Source organism: Azolla caroliniana, unplaced genomic scaffold, assembly GCF_043228905.1.
Source record: "Azolla caroliniana isolate FFs.n. ecotype wild unplaced genomic scaffold, voAzoCaro1.0.p SCAF_5, whole genome shotgun sequence".
NCBI classification, from domain to species: Eukaryota; Viridiplantae; Streptophyta; class Polypodiopsida; order Salviniales; family Salviniaceae; genus Azolla; species Azolla caroliniana.
The window spans coordinates 15,358,259-15,381,887 of NW_028230440.1; the positions used below are offsets into that span (position 1 = coordinate 15,358,259).

General features: G+C 40.8%; 2 protein-coding genes across 3 annotated transcripts; both read left to right on the plus strand.

The window, feature by feature from the left end:
* The first annotated feature begins 10,607 nt into the window (after positions 1-10,607).
* On the plus strand, positions 10,608-12,780 carry LOC147864213 (uncharacterized). The gene is made up of 4 exons (XM_087319734.1): positions 10,608-10,686; positions 10,747-10,811; positions 11,975-12,169; positions 12,653-12,780. The coding sequence occupies exons 1-4, from the start codon at positions 10,608-10,610 to the stop codon at positions 12,692-12,694; spliced, it is 381 nt and encodes a 126-aa protein (XP_087175860.1). The 3' UTR covers positions 12,695-12,780.
* A 382-nt stretch (positions 12,781-13,162) lies between these two features.
* Positions 13,163-23,279, plus strand: LOC147864214 (ubiquitin carboxyl-terminal hydrolase 9-like). 2 transcript variants are annotated; one of them, XM_087319959.1, is made up of 13 exons: positions 13,163-13,413; positions 13,489-13,740; positions 13,875-14,022; positions 16,221-16,280; positions 16,401-16,496; positions 16,667-17,083; positions 17,164-17,304; positions 17,388-17,558; positions 17,737-17,994; positions 19,269-19,417; positions 19,515-20,078; positions 22,281-22,545; positions 22,634-23,279. In XM_087319959.1, the coding sequence occupies exons 1-13, from the start codon at positions 13,262-13,264 to the stop codon at positions 22,784-22,786; spliced, it is 2,826 nt and encodes a 941-aa protein (XP_087176085.1). In that variant the 5' UTR covers positions 13,163-13,261; the 3' UTR covers positions 22,787-23,279. The 2 variants fall into 2 exon arrangements, with proteins under 2 accessions (XP_087176085.1, XP_087176086.1); XM_087319960.1 differs by having other exon boundaries at positions 19,551-20,078.
* The last annotated feature ends 350 nt before the right edge of the window (positions 23,280-23,629 follow it).

The following is a 23,629-nucleotide window of genomic DNA, read 5'->3' on the forward strand; positions in this document are numbered from 1 at the left end:
ACCCTAATCACTAGTAAAGAACAAAAGGAAGATAAGGACATAAGCATAGTGAGCTCGCTTCCTACAAAAAAGCTCGACCGGATCAACTATGCGTCCTGGTCATATAAAATACACGATTACTTGTTGGGGCACAGATACTGGAGCTACATGGCAGGAGCAAATAAAACAGTGTTGGATTCGACACACAAGGATTTCTCGGCATGGGATCAAGGAGCGAGCAGAGCAGTGTACTGCCTCGTGTCCTATGTGCACAACCAGATGCTTGGCTACATCAGAGACACAAAATCACCGAAGAAGGCTTGGGAAAATATCCGGAAAATTTTCGCCGCAAATACCACAGCTCGGAAGTTGCAGCTCTAGCAAGAGCTCAATAGTATCCGGCAACAGGACATGTCGGTCACCGACTACACCACCAAGATCAAGGAGATCTGTGACGCGCTCGGGTCCATCAATGTGATGGTGGACGAAGAAGAGATGGTCCAGACCTGCCTCGATGGTCTAGCACACCAGTAGGAGCAAATCTGGACAGCAATTTGCATCCGAGAGAAAACATTATCCTTCTTCGACCTGCAATCGATGCTCATGGTCGAAGAAAACCACACAAGTGGGTCAAGGACCACTCAATCGGATAGCCAGATGCTATACACGGAGGCGGATTGGCCCCGTGGGCATAGAGGACGAGGTGGGTCGGCACGCAATAGCAGCAGCCGGCAAGAGCAAAACCGGAGGCTCGGAGATAGTGCCGACAGCAGTTCCGAACCCTCCACAAGTAGGGGAGTCATAGCGGTGCCAGAAACCGGGAAGGGAAAGCCGAAACGGAATGTTGGTATTGTGGAAATAAAGGTCACTGAGTGAGTGAGTTCTGGAATAAGCATGCCGATTTGGATAAATCTGGATCCGGTAAAGCCGAACAAGGGAACTGGCAAAGCTCACACTATGCCGAAGGATCAAAAGGATCTGGAACTAGAGAGACCGGAAAAGGGCCAACCTTCGTGATGAAGCATAAGGCGAACTCAATGAAGAAGATCACTTTGGGTTGGAGGAAGTGTGGTATGTTGACTCCGGAGCGCCTAACCACATGACGAGCCACAGAGAGTGGTTGTCATATCTGGAAAAAACTGAGCAACCAAGAGTTGTCGAAACCGGAGACGACAATGCTCACCCGATAGTGCATTTCGAAGAAGTTCCCTTGAGTCATGTCGGACAACAAGGGAAGCTTATGAACGTGGTTCATTAAGGAAGAGGGTCGGATCATCACGCAAGGGCTCCGGGATGGGAGGATGTTCATCCTCGACACCAACGATGTAGGCACCGGATTGCCGAAATTTAGTGGCCGGAAGGCCCAAATTTGTGAAGCCTGCCAGCTCGGAAATCAACACCAACTTCCGTTCCACAACAAAAGTAACCGGAGCCGTAACAAGCTCGACTTCATACATTCAGATGTATTGGGACCGGCATAGAATGTTAGTCTTGGTGGGAGCCGATATTTTGTCTCCTTCATCGATGACTACAACCGGCACACGTGGACCTATCTCATCGAGAAGAAAAGCGAAGTCTTTGACTGTTTCCAGAATCTGCAAAGTCTTGTTGAACAGGAAACGGAGAGGAAGATCAAGTGCCTGCGGTCAAATGGTGGAACAGAATACTTTTCCAATCAATTCAACAATTATCTGCAACAAAAGGGAATTCGGAGAGAATTCAGTTGCAGATACACACCGGAACAAAATGGTGTGCCAGAAAGGAAAAACCAGTCCATTGTGTAGGCGGCATGGGCAATGTTGGAAGGGAAGAGCATGCCCAAGTTCTACTGGGCTGAAGCGGTCCGAACCGCCGTCTACATCCAAAACTGGATCGGGGATAAGGTGTCAGCACACGTGCTATATTTCGGACAGAAGCCGAATTTAAGGCACCTTAGGATATTCGGTAGCATAACCTATGTGCATGTACTGGATTAGATGCGGAGAAAGGTGGACCCGAAGTCAGAGAAGTGCATACTAGTCGGCTACTTTCATGTGCAGAAGGGATACGAGTGCTACAACCCCCGGACAAAGACAGTCTAAGTAAGTCGAGATGTTGAGTTTGACGAATCGACATCTTGGTACTCTCCGCCGACTCCGATCCCCAATTCTAACTCGATTCCGGAAGATAAGACCAGCAAGCCCGAAACGATCCAGGGAGAAGAAGAAGAAGAATTCGATACTCTAGATGAGAGTCCGATCTCATTTCGGACGAGCTAGCCAAATGAAGAGTTGAGTCAGAAAGACCAACAGGATGAAGAGTCGGCGAGCAGCGAAGACTCGGTCGTGCTTTCCTCGCGTAAGGAACCAAGGAGACATTTCACACGCAAAGAGAATGTGAAGAAGAAGATGTCGGAATATGATGCCGTCAGAGACAAGTCGGATCGGAGCGAATCCATTTTTGGAAATAACGAAGACGGACCTTCAGAGACGAAGTCTGAGCCAGCCAAGAGGGCCTTGAAATCGGCTCACGAGAAGTTATACCGATCGACTTGCGAGAAGAACTCTGTAAAGGGGTATGGGTATAATGGGTACATGGGGCACCACTATGCATACATGACGAAGGTGGCAGAAGTGAGTGAGCCGGAGTGCTACGCAGAAATGGCACAATATGCACATTAGCGTGCCGCTATGGAGGAAGAGATGCGGGCACTTGATGCCAACAACACACGGGACCTGGTTGACCGTCCTCGACATTGCAAACCAATCGGTTGCAAGTGGGTGTACAAGGTAAAGTATAATGTTGACGGTTTGGTCAACCGGTACAAGGCCCGGTTAGTGGCGAAAGGATATGCGCAGACCCACGAAATCGACTATGACGAGACCTTCGCTCCGATAACAAAGATGGTAACAGTTCGTGTGGTGTTGGCAGTTGCTGCGGCAAGGGGGTGGCAACTTCACCAAATGGACGTGAAGAATGGGTTTCTTCAAGGTGACCTTGAAGAACAGGTCTACATGCTCCAACCCCTCGGTTTTTAGTCGAAGATGAACAAGTCAACAATGTGCCGACTCAAGAAGTCACGTTATGGCCTGAAGCAAGCTCCCCGTCCTTGGAACTCAAAGATCACACATCGGTTGTGTAATATGGGGTTTGTGGCCTCGAAGTTAGACTCTTCACTGTTCATCCAAAAAGGTCCAGACAGTCTGATATGTATCCTATTACATGTGGACGATCTAGTCATCAGTGGACTCGGACTCGCTGAAATCGGCCAAGTGAAGTCCCTATTGTCGGATGCATTCGAAATGAAGAACCTAGGGGACCTTCATTACTTCCTCAGGATCAAAGTGATCCTTTCCCCCGATGTCATATTGTTACCTCAATGACATTATGTGCTGAATATGTTGTATAAGTTCAGCATGACAGATTGCCAACCAGTCTCCATACCCTTGGACCAGAATCTCAAGCTTCGTCCTGACTCCGGATTGGCCTGCAACGAGAGACGGTTCCGACAAATTGTCAAAAGTCTTGTATATTTAACAATTACCCGACCCAACATCAGCTATCCGGTCTGGATGATCAGTAAATTCATGTGGAAGCCAACCGTGAAGCACCTTAAGTGCGTGCACAGAATACTAAGGTATGTTTGCGGCACTAAGGACCGGGGACTATTATACCGACACGGTATAACTGAAAAACTAGTTGGATATACGGATGCTGACTAGGCCGGTGATGCATCGGACTGTCGATCCACTTTTGGTTACATGTTCTCTCTAGCTAGCGCAGCTATTGTGTGGAGCAGCAAAAAGCAGGCAACACTAGCTCTTTTGAGTACTGAGGCTAATTATCGGGGCACTACCATTGTCACATGTGAAGCCATATGGCTTTGGCAGCTACTACAAGACCTCTGGATCGAAGTACCGACTTTGATCCCGATCTATTGCGACAACATGAGCAACATGCAACTAGCCAAGAACCCTATGTTCCATGCTCGGATGAAGCACATAGAAGTGAATTATCACTTTGTACGCGAGCAGGTCCTCGGCGCTAAAGTAGAACTCTAGTATGTTTGGACGGATCAACAAGTTGCCGACATCTTTACGAAGGCGCTCGGAATTGACAAGTTGCATTATTCTTGGAGATGCTTGGTCTTCAGCATCTCGACATGCCACACTTGAGGGGGAGAACCAATACTGATACGGGTAGAACCGGAACATAAACCAAAAAAACAAGCAAAGGCACCGGACAAGTAGCCAGAGAGAAGGAAACAACCGAAGGAGGGGGAGACAAGAAGACAAAGGAAGCCGAGTTGACTGAAGAAGTCGGCACATCCGATAAAGTTGGAACAAGTGGCGACGGCGGCAAAGTGAAGAAGGATAGAGCCGACCGAAGGAAGAAGGCCAAGACCCAGACGTGATCTGACATGGTGAAGGGCTTGAAGGTTGGAGACGGCCAATTCAGACAAGAGCTAGAACAAATAGGAGGCACCCGATTCGGAAGTGGTGTTTGATTCAGAGGAGCCGAATCAGCTGAAAGCCAAACAGACGAGGAGGCAAAGGAAGTAGACACCGACATGGAGGAACCGATGGGTCGAGAAGCATCAGAGTCACAACAACGAAAGAGCTGAGATGGGCCTTATGAGTAGACAAGCCGATCGAGAAGGTCGAGGTGCGCAGCACCACACGAGTCGTGGAAAGCGGAACTGGACGGGTTGAGGAGCGCGAACGAGGTGAGAATACGCTAGAAGAAACCAACTGCAAGGTTCGGCAGACACTAACCAAGCGATCCAACGTGAAGTTGAGCTTGAGGGGGAGTGTTGAGCGGACAAGCTCAACCCGATCCGGATCGGCTGAATAAGCCGGAACCGGTTCGGCATCCGTAACGGAGATCCGGATCGGTATCTAGAACCAAGAGCCATATCATAGAGACGGACCGGATTATAACCGGTAGGCTGTTAGAGGCCTACAACCTTAGCCTAGTGTTGGCCGCCTTCGACGACCAAGTGTGAAAGGCCAAAATAGCGCGGACAAAGCAAAGCGGACAACCGCATATGAAACGACGCAGCGGAGCTGACAATGGGCACGTAACGGAAAGACGGGTATGGCTGAGGAGAAAGTGTAATGGATGGAAAGTAATTATGAGAGAGAGTGAGAAAGAGAGTGGTTCACGCTTAGTCGTAACCGCCCATGCCCCTATATAAAGGGCATGGAAAGCCTGTAAAGAAGTAGTCGTAATTTTGTAGACACACTCAAGTAATATACACTCTTTTTGCTCAATCTCTATTTCTGTGTCTATGGTAATTGTGTATATCTTTGCCGTAATCTGTGGTTGAGTTTTCCTCGATGTTGAGCGCTTGTACTCTGTGTTGAGTACTATATCCTCTGTCAGCTGAAGCCGCTTGTGCGAAGTTCCCCAAACTCCCATTTACATTAAGCGCCCCTTACAACTCTGTCGCTCTACGACTCAAGCACCCTCCACCTGTTCCACAGTCACCTTGAGCCGATTACCATAGAAACGCGTAACAACATCGTGTTTACCGAACCCGGTAACAGTTTTGGCTTGCCTTGTGGGACTATGCAAGCACATCGAACATCAATGGGTGCATGTCTAGTCGCCGCGGCAACAACGGAATAGGAAGCCACCGACCTCTCACTCGCGTTGAGGCTAAGAGGATACAAGAGGCTCCCATCATCGACCTAATCGACAAGACCAACCAGATCTCGCAGCAAGACGAGCCCTTGTCTGATTCTGTGCTTGCAGAGCCACCCTGACACGAAGTCGCGAAACAACTGGACTCTACCACAACCAACATGAATAATTCGGGTGTGACAACCTGTTAAGTCACACATCACCAAAAAGCCCCCCGCAGAGTTTTTTCCCGACATAGAGGAAGACACCATGTCATACCCCTATCCCGCTACAACGGTGAAACCGACCCAGAGGCTCATGTCCGCGCTTTCCTTACCACATGGCAAGCTAACCACGCCTCCCAACACCTAGCCGTGCCTTAGGCGAACATATCAAAGATAGTTGAGTTCGGGCTATCTCTAGATGGGCACGCAACGAACTGGTATTCGCAAAACGACATCACAGAGTTCGCCGAGTTCTTCCAACTCCGGGAACAATTCATCCAATTGTTTCATCGTAGAATTCCTCAACGAGAATTAATGAGCCAGGTCTATGCAATAACACCCAGGTCTAATGTAGAATGCATGCGGCAAGAGAGCACACCCAGGTCAACCACGGAGGAAGCAGCAGCGGAGGTAGACCCAATCTGGCAGGCCCTCACAGACTACCCAATTACACTCACAATGAGTAAGCTGCTCAACTGGGTCCCCCGATTTCGGCAGGCTCTGGAAATATGGATGCACCGCACACCCCAGGTAACGGTCTCCGTAAATTTCACTGAATCCACGGTAGGCCCGACTATCATGGACCACCAGAACCTGGCCATCAAAGTGCTCATACAAGGGATAGAAATCTCGGGATGCATCGTGGACAGTGGCTCCAACGGCAATGTCATAAGTACGACCACACGCAGCCACTAGGCCCAGGGGAGTATGTTATGTACACATAACATAGGTGAGGGTAGGTCACTAATATTTACATAAGTGAAGGGTATGTTCACTAATGTTAAAAAGGGGACTAATGTGATTGGATAGAAGGAATGATAGGTGCATGCACTATCATGATTTGGACAACCAATGAATGGAGAGCCTTTTGGAAAGGCACATCTATTCAAGGGGCCTAGGAAAAGGTATGAATATGAGGTTTAGCTACCCTCATAAGGACATCACATCGGAAGGTTGTTATCTTAGACACTAGTCGTGCGGGCTAGGCTTTCGTCTCAACAATCGTGTAATCTCTTCCAAGGTATTAGTCATCCTAATATCCAGCGTTATGGGACGTCGGTGGTAGGTTGGCTATGTCTAGATCATATCTCAGGGGTGGTTGGGTGGAACGGGTTCTTCTATCCAATCTATTTTCCTTCTTTTACTTTATTTTGGTCAATTGATTAGTAATAGACTCGTAACAAGTTGGTTAACTTGAACATCCCTCTGAAGGATTCATCCATATTTCTATTGCTCTAATACTAGATTGTTATAAATGAGAGACCGACCACAACTAGCTAGCAAGAAAAATGCTAAGACAACAAACTAAACCAGAAAAACAGAATAGCACAACTAGTGAGACACAAGATTTAACGTGGAAAACCCTGAATGGGAAAAACCACGAGAGCCCACAGACTCCGAAACAGAATCACTAAGTAGAGAGGATATATACAGAATACTCAAGGCCACAACCTTGAACTCGACTTCGTTCTATTCATTAATGAACAGTAGCTCCTCCTTGCTCGTAGCAATGGCCGAGGTATTCTTGCTCTCCGAAATCTTTTTCGGCTCAACACCATCAACTCCCCTGTTGTCCTTCTAGTAGTGTTGACAGTTCTTCTGGAAGTGTCCCGGATTCCCACAATAAAAGCACGTGAGCCTTCCCTTTGACTTCGACCTCGGTCTGGACTTCTCCCTTTTCTACAGACTTCTCTATCGGCCCCTTTCTCTCTTAGATTCAGCTTTAGTGACTAGGGCCTTATTATCAGAGATGGACTCTTTGTCCTTCTGACGAGCTTCTTCATTCAACAAGCTCAACTTCACCATCTCTAGAGACAACTGCTTCCCTTACGGTCCCACATTACCCAAGGTCACCACGAGCATCTCTTAGCTGTCCGGAAGGGATCTCAGCAATAGCAATGCTAGTACCTCATCATCCAGAGGTACTTCTAAAGAGGTGATCTGATTGACTAGTCCTTGGAAGGAATTCAAGTGCTCGGCCATGCTTGAGCTATCCTGATATCTCAATCTCACTATCTTCTTGAAGACGGAGACTCTATTTACAACATTCTTGTTCTCGAACATGAACTTGATATTTTTCCAAAGGACGTCGGCTTTTGTCTCTTCATTGAAGTTGTTGCACAGATTCATGTCTATAAAACACCTTACGTATGTCGTTGTCTTTAGATGCATGACTTCCCAAGTCGATGCATCGATCTTGTCTGGTTTTTCATCGCCATACTGCACCGGTAGCCATAGGCCTTTGCATACGATCATATTTCTCATCTTCGACTTCCAAACTAAATAGTTGGGGTCAGTTTGCTTGAACATCCCTCCAAAGAATTCATCCATATTTCTATCGCTCTGATACCATATTGTTATAAATGAGAGACCGCCCACAACCGGCTAGCAAGAAACTAAACTGGAAAAACATAATAGCACACACAACGAGACACAAGATTTAACATGGAAAAGCCTTAATGGAAAAACCACGAGAGCCCATAGACTCCAAAACAGAATCACTAAGTAGAGAGGAATATATAGAATACTCAAGGCCACAACCTTGAACTCGACTTCGTCTTATAAACGGTTACAACACACACACACACTCTCTATACACACACACACTAAGAACTATATGGTTCCTTGTACATACACATGTATATCATAATGATTTGCCCTAGGTGTATTTACACTAATGCACAATATGGACGATTTACAAATATAGCCCAAATCAGGCCGAATCCAATTTGGCCGAATCGAACACAATCTGAATCGACTACGAGTTGATCGACCTTCATCCGATTCGATAGGCCGATCCAGCTTTCCAACTCATCCCATCCGAAGGGACTAGTTATCCCAATAGTTAATCCCTTGGGAGGAGAGCTCATACAACATTCGACTGAAGGTGTTAATGTGGGAGGTCGCTAGATCCGTCGAGAGAGCTAGTTTAACTCCTCAAAGGAGATCTAGTGCACCATCCAACTCTCTATCCTTGAATTCTTGGCATTCCCATCCTCTCTGGTTGAAGTCCATAGTGGTTCCACTCACATTTCACATGCACACACATAACTTCCAAACAATGATGATACGTAAGAAACGCCATTACCGATGCATTTTGACATCACTAACAACCTATTATGTTGTTGTGGAGGTCTTCTATGTATAGTGGATGAATCAAATGGACGGGAAGTGTTGTGCGAATGGTGATGGGATAGGGTGATGGTGATATTAATGAATGTTGATGGTGATGGCGGGGTGGTGTTGCGGGGTGATGGTGACGGAGATGATCATTGTTGCGGGGTCGGGGGTGGTGCCTAGAATGGCTCCACCCCCCTCCCGAGGGGGGTCAACATGAAAAGGGGAGAGAGGGAGAGAGAGAGAGAGAGAGAGAGAGAGATTGGATGTAGCTTAGTTTGCCCAATGGAGACCAGGTGGTCATGGGTTCGACCCCTACATTTCACAGTGGCATTTAGTGAATTAAAAGATCTGTATGAAGTAAATAATAGAGAGGTGAGAAAATTGGGTATCGAACCCAAGATGTAGTGCTAGTAGTGTTAACAACTTGCCAATAGGGTAATTTAATTATAATAATAAAAGAGAGAGAGAGAGAGAGAGAGAGAGATAGAAAATAGAGAAAAAAATATTTCATTCCTTCATTAATTCCCGATAAGTTAATTACGATAATAAGAGAGAGAGAGAGAGAAAATAGAGAGAAAATACTTCATTCCTTCATTCATTCCCGATAAGTTAATTATGATAATAAAAGAGTGAGAGATAGAAAATAGAGAGAACAATACTTCATTCCTTCATTCAATCCCGATAAGGGGGTTAAATAATACAATGAGGGGTTGGATACATAGGGGTGCATCCCCCTTTAGCCATTCACACATATACCTTTTCCTATTTGTCCACACACATGTGCGTGTTCCCACACTTACACATATACTCACACTCGTAATCGTATACATTTGCACATACACAACAACAACATTATAATCTTTCACCCTCACACTTATAAATCTTTGTACATCTTGTACAGTAATAGGAACAAACGTTCATGCATGGATAACGAATATGTTTAATCATGCATTGCAATATGGTATACATTACAACCGGAGAAAACCTTTGCATGCAAGTGGAGATGTAAATATTGTAAGAAATAAGTAGTTATCCAACAATCATGGTTGGCTTGCTTATGGCAAATCTACTTTGATGTATAATGGAATATAAATGGCTACTTTGTAGACTTCAAAAAAGCTTTTTCTATGGTATTTCCTATGCATATTTGGAGATGCATGGAAGAACTTGGGGTACCAAAAGCATATATAATTTCAATTTCTTGAATCAATGAGAAGTTTATAGTTTGCAAGCATATGGTCAATGCCACTATTAGTGGAGTCAACGATGTCCATTCTCACCAATTCTATTTGGTCATCATGTTATTGGTTGCCAAGTGTGTAAAGCAATAAGGCATTGAGGAAGTTGTTATGGGAAATATTGTCATCATGCTTTTGTTGTCCACATGGTGTGCTTTCCACAAATACTTTGAGAGATACACAAAAGCTTATGAGGGCCATTGAAAGAGTTTTTCATGTGTATGAAGTTGAGGGCTAATAACTCTAAAACAATGATTACGCTTCAGAAGAGCCAAAATAAGGAAAATTCATGCTTATGTATAATAATGAGCTACTTGAAACCATGGAAAACTCTAAAGACCCTATCCTTGAGGTTCCCTCAAATCATGGATGGAATGAATGTGCCAACAAACACCATATACACTTCCTATGTCTTGAAATGTGATCATTTCCCATTAAGATCATGCCCATGGAAATGGTTGTTGAGTACACTCTAAAGGTTCAAAAAATTCTCACATCAACTTCTTGGAATCACATGGGAAGTAAGCAAAAATATCTAAAAGTCATATAAAAATAATATTTGTGTTCCGGTTGGATGCAAGACATAGAAAATGGTTTGGAAGATAGGATACAACATAATGCATCAATAGATTCCTATGTGAATGAGGTAATTTTCGCAACTCCGATGTATCATGACATGCTTCACACATTATACTACATATGTTGCACCTAATTACAAAACTATAGAAATTACACACATCAATACATGTTAGAGATTATCTCATTGTCTCTCATTTGAACCATGGCTTCCAAATGACTTAATTCACACTCGCTTCAATGTGAGGTGGGACGTTGTGGCACAAGTGATGAGACTAGTCAACTATGTCTTTTTGTCCTAGAAGTGTTCTCGAGCATTAGACTTTGATACAATGCTCTTCCATCCAACAAAAGAGATCTTTTCCATATCCTTTCAGAAGTATTTCAGTATGTATTTTTTACCTTCATTGAGAGCATAAATGCTACTACATGCTTTTAAGACAACAACATATATGCCACATGCCACATGCAACTTTTCTAAATACATTTTTCCTATATAGGTTCCTACATGTGAGCTATATCCACAAACTAAGAGTACAGTAATTAGGGCATTCCACGAGATGCCATCATGTTTAGACTTATAAAAAGGTTTGAAATTTTGGTTTGACATCATGCAAATTGGCAATTAGAACATTGATAACAACAAATCTCATGTAATAAATACATTGAGTGAAAATTGCTTATAAAATAGTTTCACCAAATTTGTTTAGGGGTTCATATATTAGGTTTGAGTAAAATGAATTGAGGAAAGGATTTGTGTCTTGTTTTGGATGCTCTTACTTATTTGACCACTATTTACTTACTTATGTCTCATGTCAATGATGCTTTTCTTCCTTTGAGAAGGGGCCTTTCAAGGGCTCAGAACTTGTGAAGTGAACTAACTCATGGGCGTTATGCCCATTTTTTCTCTTCTCTTTTTGGTAGGACTGGGACAGACGGACAACACATCCCATCCATTTTATAGAAATAATAATAGACGAGGAAGAGTGAAAGTTTTTGAAGGAAATTCCTGGGGTGCCAAGAGAAGCATATGTTACATTTAACATACATATATCATAAGGAAATTCCTGGGGACCCAAGAGAAGCATATGTTACATTTAACATACATATATCATATTGATTGATATATGTACATATGTATAATGTAATTATGTAATTGTATGTAAGTAGGTAGTAGCAGTGGCAGTAACAGTGACAAAAACTTGACTGAAGTTGGCTTGTTGTTTTGTTCAGAGACAGACAGACAAGACAGACAGGGAAACCCTAAGCTCACCATCACCATCACCATCACCATCACCATCATCCTCATCCTCATCGTCCCCGTGTCTGTATCGATCATTCGATATCCGCATAGATCTGCGTCAATATCACAATCCTCGTATCCCTCCCTCTTCTGCTTCTTCAGCTTCAACTGACGCGCCATTCCTGGTACGATTTCCCAGCTTCAGTTTCTTTCTCCTTTACATTTTTCCTGTTTGTGTCTTCGTTAGATTATTGCCTTGGAAACCGCAGGTCGAGATCATTTGTGCATTCATTGGTTGTCTAGATCATCTAAGCTCAAGAAGAAGCTTTCATGATGAAATTTGGCCATTTTCTTGAAGATCTTGATGCAGTATTAGTGCGTGCAAATGGTGCTTGCTTTTTGGTGCAGTGGGGTGACATTCTAGGTAATCTAGGGTCAAGTGGGGCTTACAGAAGCTTGCATGATGATATATGGCTATTCTTGTGATTATTTCGTCCAATGTCAGACAATCTAATGGAAAATTGCACTTGATCTTGGTTGATAATGAAATACCAGATAATCTGGAGTCAATTAGTGCTTGAATCTATGTGAGGCCTTTTATGCTAGCATCCGTGTATGGTGTGGAAACTTGCATGATAATTTAAAGCCATCTTCTGATGATCATGCAGTATAACGAAATGCCAGAGGATCTAATGGAAACAGACGCCTGATTTTTGTTGATGCAAAGTTATCAAACATTAAGAGTGTCAAAATGCAACTGGTGCTTGACTTTGCATGGGATCCTTTTATTTAGCATCTATAAACAATTGAACTTGTATACTGCTTGATTTTTCTTGGCTTGTAAGTTACTTTAAGGTCATTTCCTTTACGTTATGGATGCAATTGGATGGAATGGTTGATAATCAGAAGCCAATGATAGCTTGATAATCTTGCTCTAAGGTATTGACAGAAATGTGATCAGATACTAGGTAAATCTGAGGGAAACTAATGTGTGGTTTGATTTGGTATCCTATTTTCTAGCCTTCATTGATGGCTTTGAGAGTTTTTTTATGATTTTCATCATTATAGCTGCTGTTATGTTTACAGTTGACTGGAAAACTTAGTTATCATTGTATATTAGTATTTGGCAATAACTTAGTGTGGAAACTTACACATTCTTACCTTCTTTGTAGAAAATTTACTGTTCTTCAAGAAAAGCACAGTATTGGAGTAATATTCTGCACCGTAGTGGAACATCTCTTTTGAGGAGGTGTGCGTGATAGCTGACCTTAAACAAAATGCTTGTTCCGGATGGAGATTTGTCTACTGTGAATGGGGATGTCAAGTGTCCAGCTACACCAGCTGAAGAGAAGGATATGCTTTTGGGAATAATTGAGGCTTCTGCAGCAGAAGTTAAGGAAGGAGATAAATTTTACTTGGTCACATCTAGGTATTCTCTCACATATTTTTGTGATTTTCGATTGATTCTCTTTATATGATATTTAATTTCTCACTTTGTTTTCAGATGGTGGAAGCAATGGTCGGACTATATAGGGCAAGAAGTATCTAGTAGTGATACTTCTCTACCAGGGCCAGTCTACAGTTCTCGATCAGATGATGCCGTGACAGTCCCAAAACGTCCCTCCAGTATAGACAATACTGATTTAGTTATAGAATTGAAGAAAGAAGAGGACGACTTTGAGCTTCGGGAAATATTGCAAGAAAATCACGATTATGTATTAGTCAGCGAGCAAGTTTGGACAGCCTTTCATAAATGGTAAGAAACCCAAATCCTTAAAGTTTTGGAGTGAGTGTCTGTGGACATGCATGCCTTTCTGGACTTGATTCCTATGCTTATGTAAGTGTATGATTTATAGTGATAATGGTTTTGCCATTTGCATTGTTGTCTAGGTATGGTGGGGGCCCCCCAGTTGTAAGAAGAGTTATAAATACTCGGTCAGTGCAGGATGATCGTTTAGCTGTAGAAGTCTATCCTCTCCGGATTCGATTGACGGTAACACCAAATGAAACGGAGCTCATTGTAAGGCTCAGTAAACAGGTATTGCACTTTGAGTCCATTGAACAGTCTTGAAATATTGTTCTGTATAAAATACTTGATAACAACCATCATCATCTCTCTGATCAGAGTGTCTATAAGATTCTAAGAAGGTGTGTATCATCTCTCTTCCAGAAGCAAATTTTGTAAAATGTTTTGTATAATGATTGAGGCAGTGCAGAGATGTGCCACATATTTGTGATAGGATAAACCTAAAAGTTTGCAGTAATCTAGGTTGATCTCACTGCCCACGTGATCCAACATCTTAGTGCCCCTATCATAAAGGAGAATGCGAGCCCAGGAATCTCTCTCAAGGTGGGCCTTGAAGTACAAATTATTTAGGAATAGATTTTGTTCTTCAATGAAACAAGTGGTCCAGGATGTCAAATTCATTTGATGAGTGCTTTGGAATCTGAATGGATAAGTGAAACAAGGGTGAAAGATTCACAACTATACTAGTTTTCTTATTTGAAAAATATGGCATCTGTCATAGTTGCACCACCATCTGAGCTGATTGATGGCGTTTGGTGTATGTGACTCTTCAAGCGTTACCACAATCACTGGTCACTTAGTGTAATTGCACTTATCGTTACCCCTTGGTCAAATGACAGAATACTAATTCCATACAGAAACCTAGGAATCTTCTCTTGATTGGTTAATAAGGACTCCTTCAATGACTTGAAGATTTCATAAGACCATGGACTGACTGCTTGACAAGGGTTGTGCCAATAACATGGAAATTTCAAATAATAAATGTGAATAATGCGTGATCTAGGATGATATTCAAGATAAACATTTGTGTGGATGGTAACAATGTTTAAATGAGGCAAATGCATTGTAAAAAATAGCATCACTCTGATGGCACGTTTCTTTTGCACGATTATCCCAAAGGATAATAATGCTCAAAGGTTTTTCTGCTGTCTACTCGCTTACCGCATTTGGACCTTTATTTAAGTCATCAAGGTTGCATATGGAAGCGTGGCGCCATTTGCTAAGTTCTACCTGTCATTCTCTTTGATATTGGAGCTTAGAGAAAACTGACAGACACACAATGCTTTCTTTCTGATGCTCACCATAGTATTGTGATTGATTATATACACTGATTGAAAGGGCTCTTAGTTTAATAGTTCCCATCTTTGTTGTCTTCTTGGATTTTGACACTGGAAGAACATGTAATACAACCACCAATATGTGCACTTCGCAATATCTTGGATGTCAGTGTTGCAAGAAATGGGCAATAAAAATATAAAGGAATATGGTGATAGTGTGCTATGTCAGTGTTGCAAGAAATGTTTTGTGGTTTCCTCTCATAATTTCATTTGTTCCTTTCAAAAAGTATGAAACGGTTTGGTAAAATGAATACATAAATAATTATACGTTCTCATTTTTTATGCCAGTTTCAGCATTGACTTAATTTCTGAAATGAACCAGTTTTTCAATCTAACTAATTTCTACATGAAACTCACCCACCAATTTCAGAAAACGATTTCTGAGATTTCGGAAAGAGATTTTCTGTAAATTTCAGAAATAGGAAGCAGAGAAGATAGATAAATAGATTTTATTATTGTCCTCAGAGGTCAAATATGGAAGTGGGAGAGGTTAACATGCCTGGAAGAGTATTAATGTTAGTAATGAAATAACATTGGTTTTGTTAAAAGGAAGCATTAAACTGACTGGTGCAACAGTGAACTTTGAAGCGATGATTGCCAAAAATGATTTGAACATTTAAGGTGTCAGGTTACTGACCGAATAGTTCAACCCTGGATAAAAGCATCATATAACTGGTATCTGGTTATTGAAATTGATTGACAAAAGCTGGTGTGTCAAAGAGAGCCACTACCTGATCGTGTTAAACTTAGTTGCTTTAGTTTATCTAGGATGGAGCAGGATACATCCCTTTTCATGTTGTACTCATTCAGCAGGTATTATGTATTACATTCTGTATGTGATAACTCTGCTGCGATTGCATTCTTTTTAGATTTCAGTTTTCCTAATAGGTTGGTTTTGTTCTTCAAAACCACATAATATGTCTTTCTCTCTTTAACCTTTAATTAAAGATCCCACTAAAAACATTTATCCATAGAGCTTTCTACAATTCATGGAGGTGAACAACCATGATAACATGAAATGTGTAATTACTATGTGATCAAAGCTCATGTATGATGGGTTTTACAATGAAATATCTTGATTTCAATTTGCAGGACACTGTGGCGGAGCTTTACCAGAAAGCCCGCGAGGTGCTGAACTTGGGAACAGAACAGGCAAGTTGGATTCCTGTGTCATTGATTTTTTCATAAATTTCCACCTGAATTATTTTAGAATCTTTTGTTTAATGAGTTTTTTGTTTGAACTTTTAAAGAATGTGCAACTTCCTTTGACAGATACGCATATGGGATTACTGTGGAAAGATAAAACATGGCCTAATGATGGATTCCAAACAGACACTTGAAGATGCTGATATTCAAATGGACCATGAGGTAAATATTTCCTCGTGATATTTCTATGTGTGTGTTTGTTAATTTTTATGTATATGAGGTGGTAATATTGCTTGCGGTATTGCGGTAAGTTTCCAATTATGATACTGCAAACCTTGCATGGAGATTTAAATCTACGAAGAACTAGTTTACATTCCTCTTTTTTCTTCCAGGTTCTCCTGGAGGTTCAAGTGTTTGGCAGTTGGCCAGATGATAACCAGAAGTATTCTTCTGAAAATGGTTCCATGGGGAATGAGCTAGCTATTGTTCCCGTAGAGCCTGCGAGGTCCAGTTTCTCAATAGCAGGTGGGCCGAATGGAAGCATGAATATCAGAAGAAGTTCAAGCCCTGATCAATTGTATTCACACTCGTTGAATAACTCATATGATGACCTGGATGGAGGGTTTGGGTTTTCAAATGGAGGCAGCTCAAGATCTGGTCCTCTTGGATTAACTGGCTTGCAAAATCTTGGGAATACATGTTTTATGAATAGTGCCATACAATGTTTGGTTCATACTCCACAATTAGTAGAGTTCTTCTTACAAGACTATAGCCAAGAAATAAATAAGAAAAATCCTTTGGGTATGGAGGTAGGCTCTGGTGAGACAGTAAATGCAACAATTATGTATGTTTTAAGATTATATAGATTCTGGAATATTATGTTGTGTAGGGTGAACTTGCCATTGCATTTGGTGAACTATTGCGGAAATTATGGGCTCCAGGGAGACAACCAGTTGCACCAAGGCCCTTTAAGGCCAAATTGGCTCGGTTTGCTCCTCAATTTAGTGGTTATAACCAACATGATTCACAGGTTTGGTCATATATGTATTTTATAGGATCAGATGCCATTGTATTGATGAGATATATAAGAATACAATTTCCTTCTCTGTTCAGGAGCTTTTAGCATTCCTGTTGGATGGTTTGCATGAAGATTTGAATCGGGTGAAATCTAAGCCCTACAATGAATCAAAAGATACAGATGGGCGTCCTGATGAAGAGGTGGCACTTGAGAACTGGACAAATCATAAAGAACGTAATGATTCCATTATTGTAGATAGCTGCCAGGTAGTACTTTTTCGTTTAACAGAATATTTTTGTATGTAAATCATCCATACGCGTGTGATGTGTTGTGACCTATTGAAACAGTGAAGAATCTGAAATATAAAAGAAATGCATAATATTAATTGCGATGAAGCAAGACTTGTGGGGGAATTTGCTAACACGCCTTTCTTGTTTCTAACAGGGTCAATATAAGTCTACCCTTGTTTGCCCTGTTTGTTCTAAGGTGTCAATCACATTTGATCCGTTTATGTATTTATCCTTACCCCTGCCATCAACCACAACTCGAACATTGACCGTCAAAGTGTTTAGCACGGATGGAAGTACTGCCCCCACACCTTATACTGTTACAGTTCCAAAGCAAGCCAGACATAAAGATTTGATGCAAGCATTAAGCAAAGCTTGCAATTTGCGAAGTGATGAGAGACTTTTATTCACAGAGGTATGTGCCATCATTAAGCATTGTTTAATCTTTTTATGTTTTTGCTAAATCTGCCTTTCCGGACTAAACATTTCCCTCTTCACATGCATTTTGTGATGTCTCTATGTGATCCTTGGTACAATAGGATTATGATGTTTAACTCAACGCAGGCATGAGTAAATATGTTGGATCACAAATTTCTATTTAATTGACAAAAAGTAGAGTACACAAAGTTATGTGTATATCTGAGAGTCATGGCCAAAAGATCTTGTTTCTCCTTGAAAGAGGCATCCACAGCCAGTCTTTGGGGATACTTGAGAGACAATGTGATGCACAGCTAGTTCCAGTGACCACACACCAAGCTATTGTTGTTCAATATGTTGGTCAAATCCACCCCCTACACAGAGTAGAGATATTGAAACCAATAAATACTCCACAATCTGGAGTATTGGTTTCCACATCAAAAAGCTATTAATTGAGGTGCATGATACGGAATGGAACTTCAGTATTGCACGATAAAGGTAGAGCCGAGTTGGGAGCAGTCCTCATAGTCATGCATGTAGTTTTTGAAACCAGATTTTTATACATTGAGTCTGGGAATTCCCAAGCCACTATGTATGGGTGGCTATTCACTCATCGATATGACTAGCAGAGGATGTAAAACTGGTTAATGCTATTCACAAACAAAAGATTGGTTTTGAGCATATGATGTGGATATGGGTTCATCCGGCCATTTGAGTATAGTTTTCACTGCCCGTTTTTGGATAAGACCAAGTCAGGAGATATAATGTGATAAGGACAGATACCACTAGCCTGGACACATACCAAACATGGATTAATCCTTAAATGAAACTAGGCACAAAGATAACCAATTATAAACCGCTCTTCTTACATATATCCCTTAATGGTTTCATTATCGAAGACAAGTATATAGAGACATATGTCACGTGGTCTTCATGCAGCGATTTAGCAGATTCAGATAGCCTTCAGGGACGCACAAACCTATTGGTTATTCATGATTAAATTTCAAGAATTTACTTTTAGGAAGCAAATGTAGAAAGACATTATTCGTTTTTGTTTTTTTTGGTTTCTTTGTTACTCATGTTGATTGAACGTAAATAGTTGGAATCATTCTCAGTTATAATCAGTACCCGTTACTGTATTTTAGAGTTGTTATATATATTGTATTCTTATAGCTTATCATTTATTTTTTACTCTGTATACTTGGTCATATTATTGGATTATATAGAAGAATATCATGAAAATTTCCTCTTGTGCGCACGCCTTTTTTTCAGCCATATAATCATCGTCATTTTCGAATTTTGGAAGATCATGTGGATTGGTTGACTGCTGTTCGCGATGATGGCCTTATAACAGCACACAAGCTTTCCAAGGCAAAAGAAAAGACACAATTGCTGGTTTTCCTGAATCGATGTATGGAAGAGTAAGTGAGAATTCCAGTAGTATTTGCATAGCACTGGCCATTTGTGCTTGCATTATTTTTCCTAATACTGATGGATCTCCCACTTTTCTATGAGTAGAGCATTTTTCCGACATAAGTTTTCCTTGGTATGCAGAGATGCAATTCTCAAAAAGCAGTCCAAGAACTTTGGATCTTCTCCATTGATTGCTTGTGTTCCTGAAGAAGACTTTCAAACTGGAGCAGATCTGTTGCGTGTTTTCAAAAATCTTCTTCGCCCATTGAACAAACATTCAGATGAAGATTCTGTAATGTTTGAGAATGATGGATCTTCCATGACAACTTCTGAAAACAGCTTACCTGATGGTTCATGCAATGGATTGAAACAAGAGTTGTTTAAGTTCTGGCTTACAGAGGATAGGATCACTTTCAAAGATGTACCTATAGAATGGGATAAACCCCTTCCTGGAGCTTTTACATCTGGTCAGGTCAATGCTCCGATACATATTACTGTTGACTGGTCAGAATATGCCTTGGAGCAGTATGATTCAAAGCAATTAGAGGTTATAACAGAATCACTTAGAGCGGGATATTCTGCGAAAAAACTGCGGCAAGAGGTAGTGTCTTTGTACAGCTGTTTGGAGGCCTTTCTAAAAGAGGAGCCGTTAGGACCAGAAGATATGTGGTAAGTTGTTTCACCTGATGGGTCTCTATTCTCTTATCTGTTATCGTATGCATTCATTTTATACATAGACAGCTTGCTAAATCTTCTGCAACAATCTTTTCACTGCTATTAATATTTTATTAGGTTTAATTTTGTTTGAGAACTCGTCTCATTAGTTGCTGAGGCAGGTCAAGAATCTCTTGCTTGATAGCCCATATGGGCTTTCAAAGTGGGAACCTTGCTGCCCTGACATTTATACTTTTGCCTGTCTTGTTTTCCTATTCCTCAGCCACCACAAAAGCTCCTTTCTTTTTTTTATATGTCATGAATCATGAAGTCAATTCTGGAAATACACTGTCAATTGGACAATGAAGTGCATAACCTGGCTTTAAATGTTCATTATTTGTCACTACAAGTCAACCAAAGGAAAAAGGTTGTGAGCTTGTTTCTAGGTCCTACTTAGTGTTTAAGCATTTACCACATAGTGTGTATCTCTGAAGTTCATGTAAATTGTTGCACTTGAGCTTAGTTATGTACTATCATTGATGGTGGTAAAGTAATGAACTCTATAAAAAAGATAGCTGACACTTTCAGTGCGTTGTGCACAAAGTGTGAGGTGGACACATAGTCTTTTATTAGAGTATGAATGATTAGTGAACATATGATGTTTGCATGACCATGTGAGTCATATGATGTGAATTGTGAGTGTGAGGATAAATTGGTTTAATAGTTAGTTGGTGGAAAGCAAGCATGGGTCCCACCTGGCATTTTGCGTGCATCTGGATATAGGATGTGAGCATGCACTCTACATTACGTTTGTATGAACCTAAAGTCATATATGAAAACGGGGGTAAGGTCATCAAGGCTATCAAGTTGTTAATCTACTTCTATTATTGTAATTGTGAGCTCTGTACAATAGAATCAAGATTTTTTTGTTTAGTTCCTTTCTAGTATATTGTTTAGTTTCTATCTAATTATTATAATCATTCCTTTTTGTTCCTCTATGGTCTCCTGTTTCAAAAGCTCCGTGGTTCCACCCTGGTGCACACATATCCACAACTCAACAGAACAACTTCATTATGACATGTTTCACTCTTATATTTTAGTCTTCTAATATTTTGTTTTGCGTATATATGTTTGTTCTTAGGCAAGAACTTAATAAAACACAATGCGCATAAATATATCTCATCATATGTGGCGTCAACAATCAAGATGGAAATCTTGAGGATGAGTTATGATCAGGGAGAATCAAAGCTGATGAATTCAGCCAGGGCTTGCGATATTAACATGGGTTTGCCAAGGGAAAATGATAGGGTGAGCCTAACATTTCTCAGTTTCGTCATTTCTGCTCCAAGCTGTAGGCTTACCTGAAAAAAACCACTGTATAGAAACTTAACCCATCCCCCCTTGTTCTGAATGGTGATTTACATAAGGCAGGACAATCTATCATCCTCCAGCTATTATAATCAGCATTTCATAAGAGTATTCAGAAATACAAATACAAACACAAATATTTCTTTATCTATTTATATATATCTTGAGAGAGATCATGTCTTTTTCATGAAATAAATCGTATATGCTTTTGCATTATATTCTTCAATATCTTTCATGAAAAAGAATATTAAAACACACGAATATATATTTATATATCTTAGGATAGAATAGAATAGAAAATTTCTGTCCATCATGAGGCCAAATTTGACCTATGGGAGCAAGTCAACATATCATCTTGTTTGTAACTCCCTAAAAGGGGGGATTATTACTCTGTAGTAGAAACTCTTGATGTGAAAATACTGCATGCACATATGTGCTCGCTCTTCTCAATGGTAATTTGAGTATGACACTTACATTATCATGCCGGTTTAACAATTCATCATATTTCTCAAGGGTTACCTATGTGCTGAGCATGCCATAAGTAAGTGATATTCATCCTCCACTAGGTTTTCATTGCCTATATTGCATATCCTTGTAAATATTTTGTGCATTGTAGATCTTGTTAACCGTAACAAGAGTTGAACCCTATACCTTATTGTTCTCAAAGTTAGTTCTTGCTAGTTGCACTACCTTGAGAGAGAGAGAGAGATACTCCATTGTGACACCCATTGGAGGTGGTGTTTTTCACATACATTTATTAATATAATTGTTTGTTTGAGAGAGAGAGAGAGAGAGAGAGAGAGAGAGAGAGAGAGAGAGAGAGAGAGAGAGAGAGAGATATGATTTTAGGCATTGTCCGCGTTGCAAGGAACATAGGCAGGCTAGCAAAAAACTTGATCTATGGAGACTTCCCGACATCCTTGTCGTACACTTGAAAAGATTTTCCTACAGTAGATATCTTAAGAATAAACTTGAGACTTTTGTGGATTTTCCGATCCATGATTTGGACCTGAATGCCTATATTCCCCGTAAGAATGGCGCTGTATATAATCTGTATGCTATAAGTAATCACTATGGAAGCATGGGAGGAGGTCATTATACTGCTTATGTCAAGGTATTTTTCATTTTCTCAATAATCGATTCTCATCTGCATATTTGTTTATATTTTTGAAAGTGAATATTTATGACTATTATTTGTGCAGCTACAAGAAGACGGTGTCTGGTACAATTTTGATGATAGCCATGTTTCCCCTATTACTGAGAATGAGATAAAGACTTCTGGAGCATATGTCTTATTTTATCAACGGGTTCAGAGAGAGAATGGAAATGGTCCTTTGGTAGATGGTATATCTTAGAACAATAGTCACAAAGTTTTACAAACTGGTCTGCCAATTTCCTTGGAGGACCTTGGTGGTTTACTTAACCCTTTTTCAATTTTGATCACATAACTGGGGGCATCAAGCAGCTCTCTTCCCTGAGAAGAAATTTGGTATCCTCTTCTATGATTCTTCAATCAGCATAAATCTGAGGCTCATTTTCATATAGATAATTTGTAATAGCTGGTGGCAATACTTACAGATACCCTGATGTGAGTTTAAAGGAGAGGTGGTCTCGTAAAAAGCTTTTCTCTATCCTTTTTTTCCATTTGATGGGATAAAAGAGTTCTCATAAGATCCTTATATCTGTCTTTGTGTTCCGTTTGGAGGATATCAGAGTTGGTCTATTAAAAAGATTACATGTATTCTTTATTTTCCTTTTGGATACTGTACACATGCTTTGCCATGTAATGACCAAAGAGGCAAGTAATTCTTTGAAAATAATAAAGCGAGTTCGTCCTGTGTCCAAAGATAGAATGTGTTTGACGCTGATTATGTTTTTCTAAATCATAAATTCTTAGTTTTTGTCTAGGTAGCAGATCAAAGTTAAATGGGATTGTTTTATTATTTAAAATAGCCAACGCATGCACATTTGTTTGGAAAGCGTCTTTATTGAATTAGCTGTAGTATAGCAACAGTGAGTGGTTTGACTGCCACTACAAATCAGCTTTTCTTGTGAGATGGTTTCTTGATAGTTAATGTTAGAATGAACTACCTTAGTTGGACTTCAAATTTAACCCTCAAACCACTTATTTTATTCTCCCATAAATGATCACATCTATTTCAAGCCTTGCTATGTTATTAGTAATACTACTTCGAATA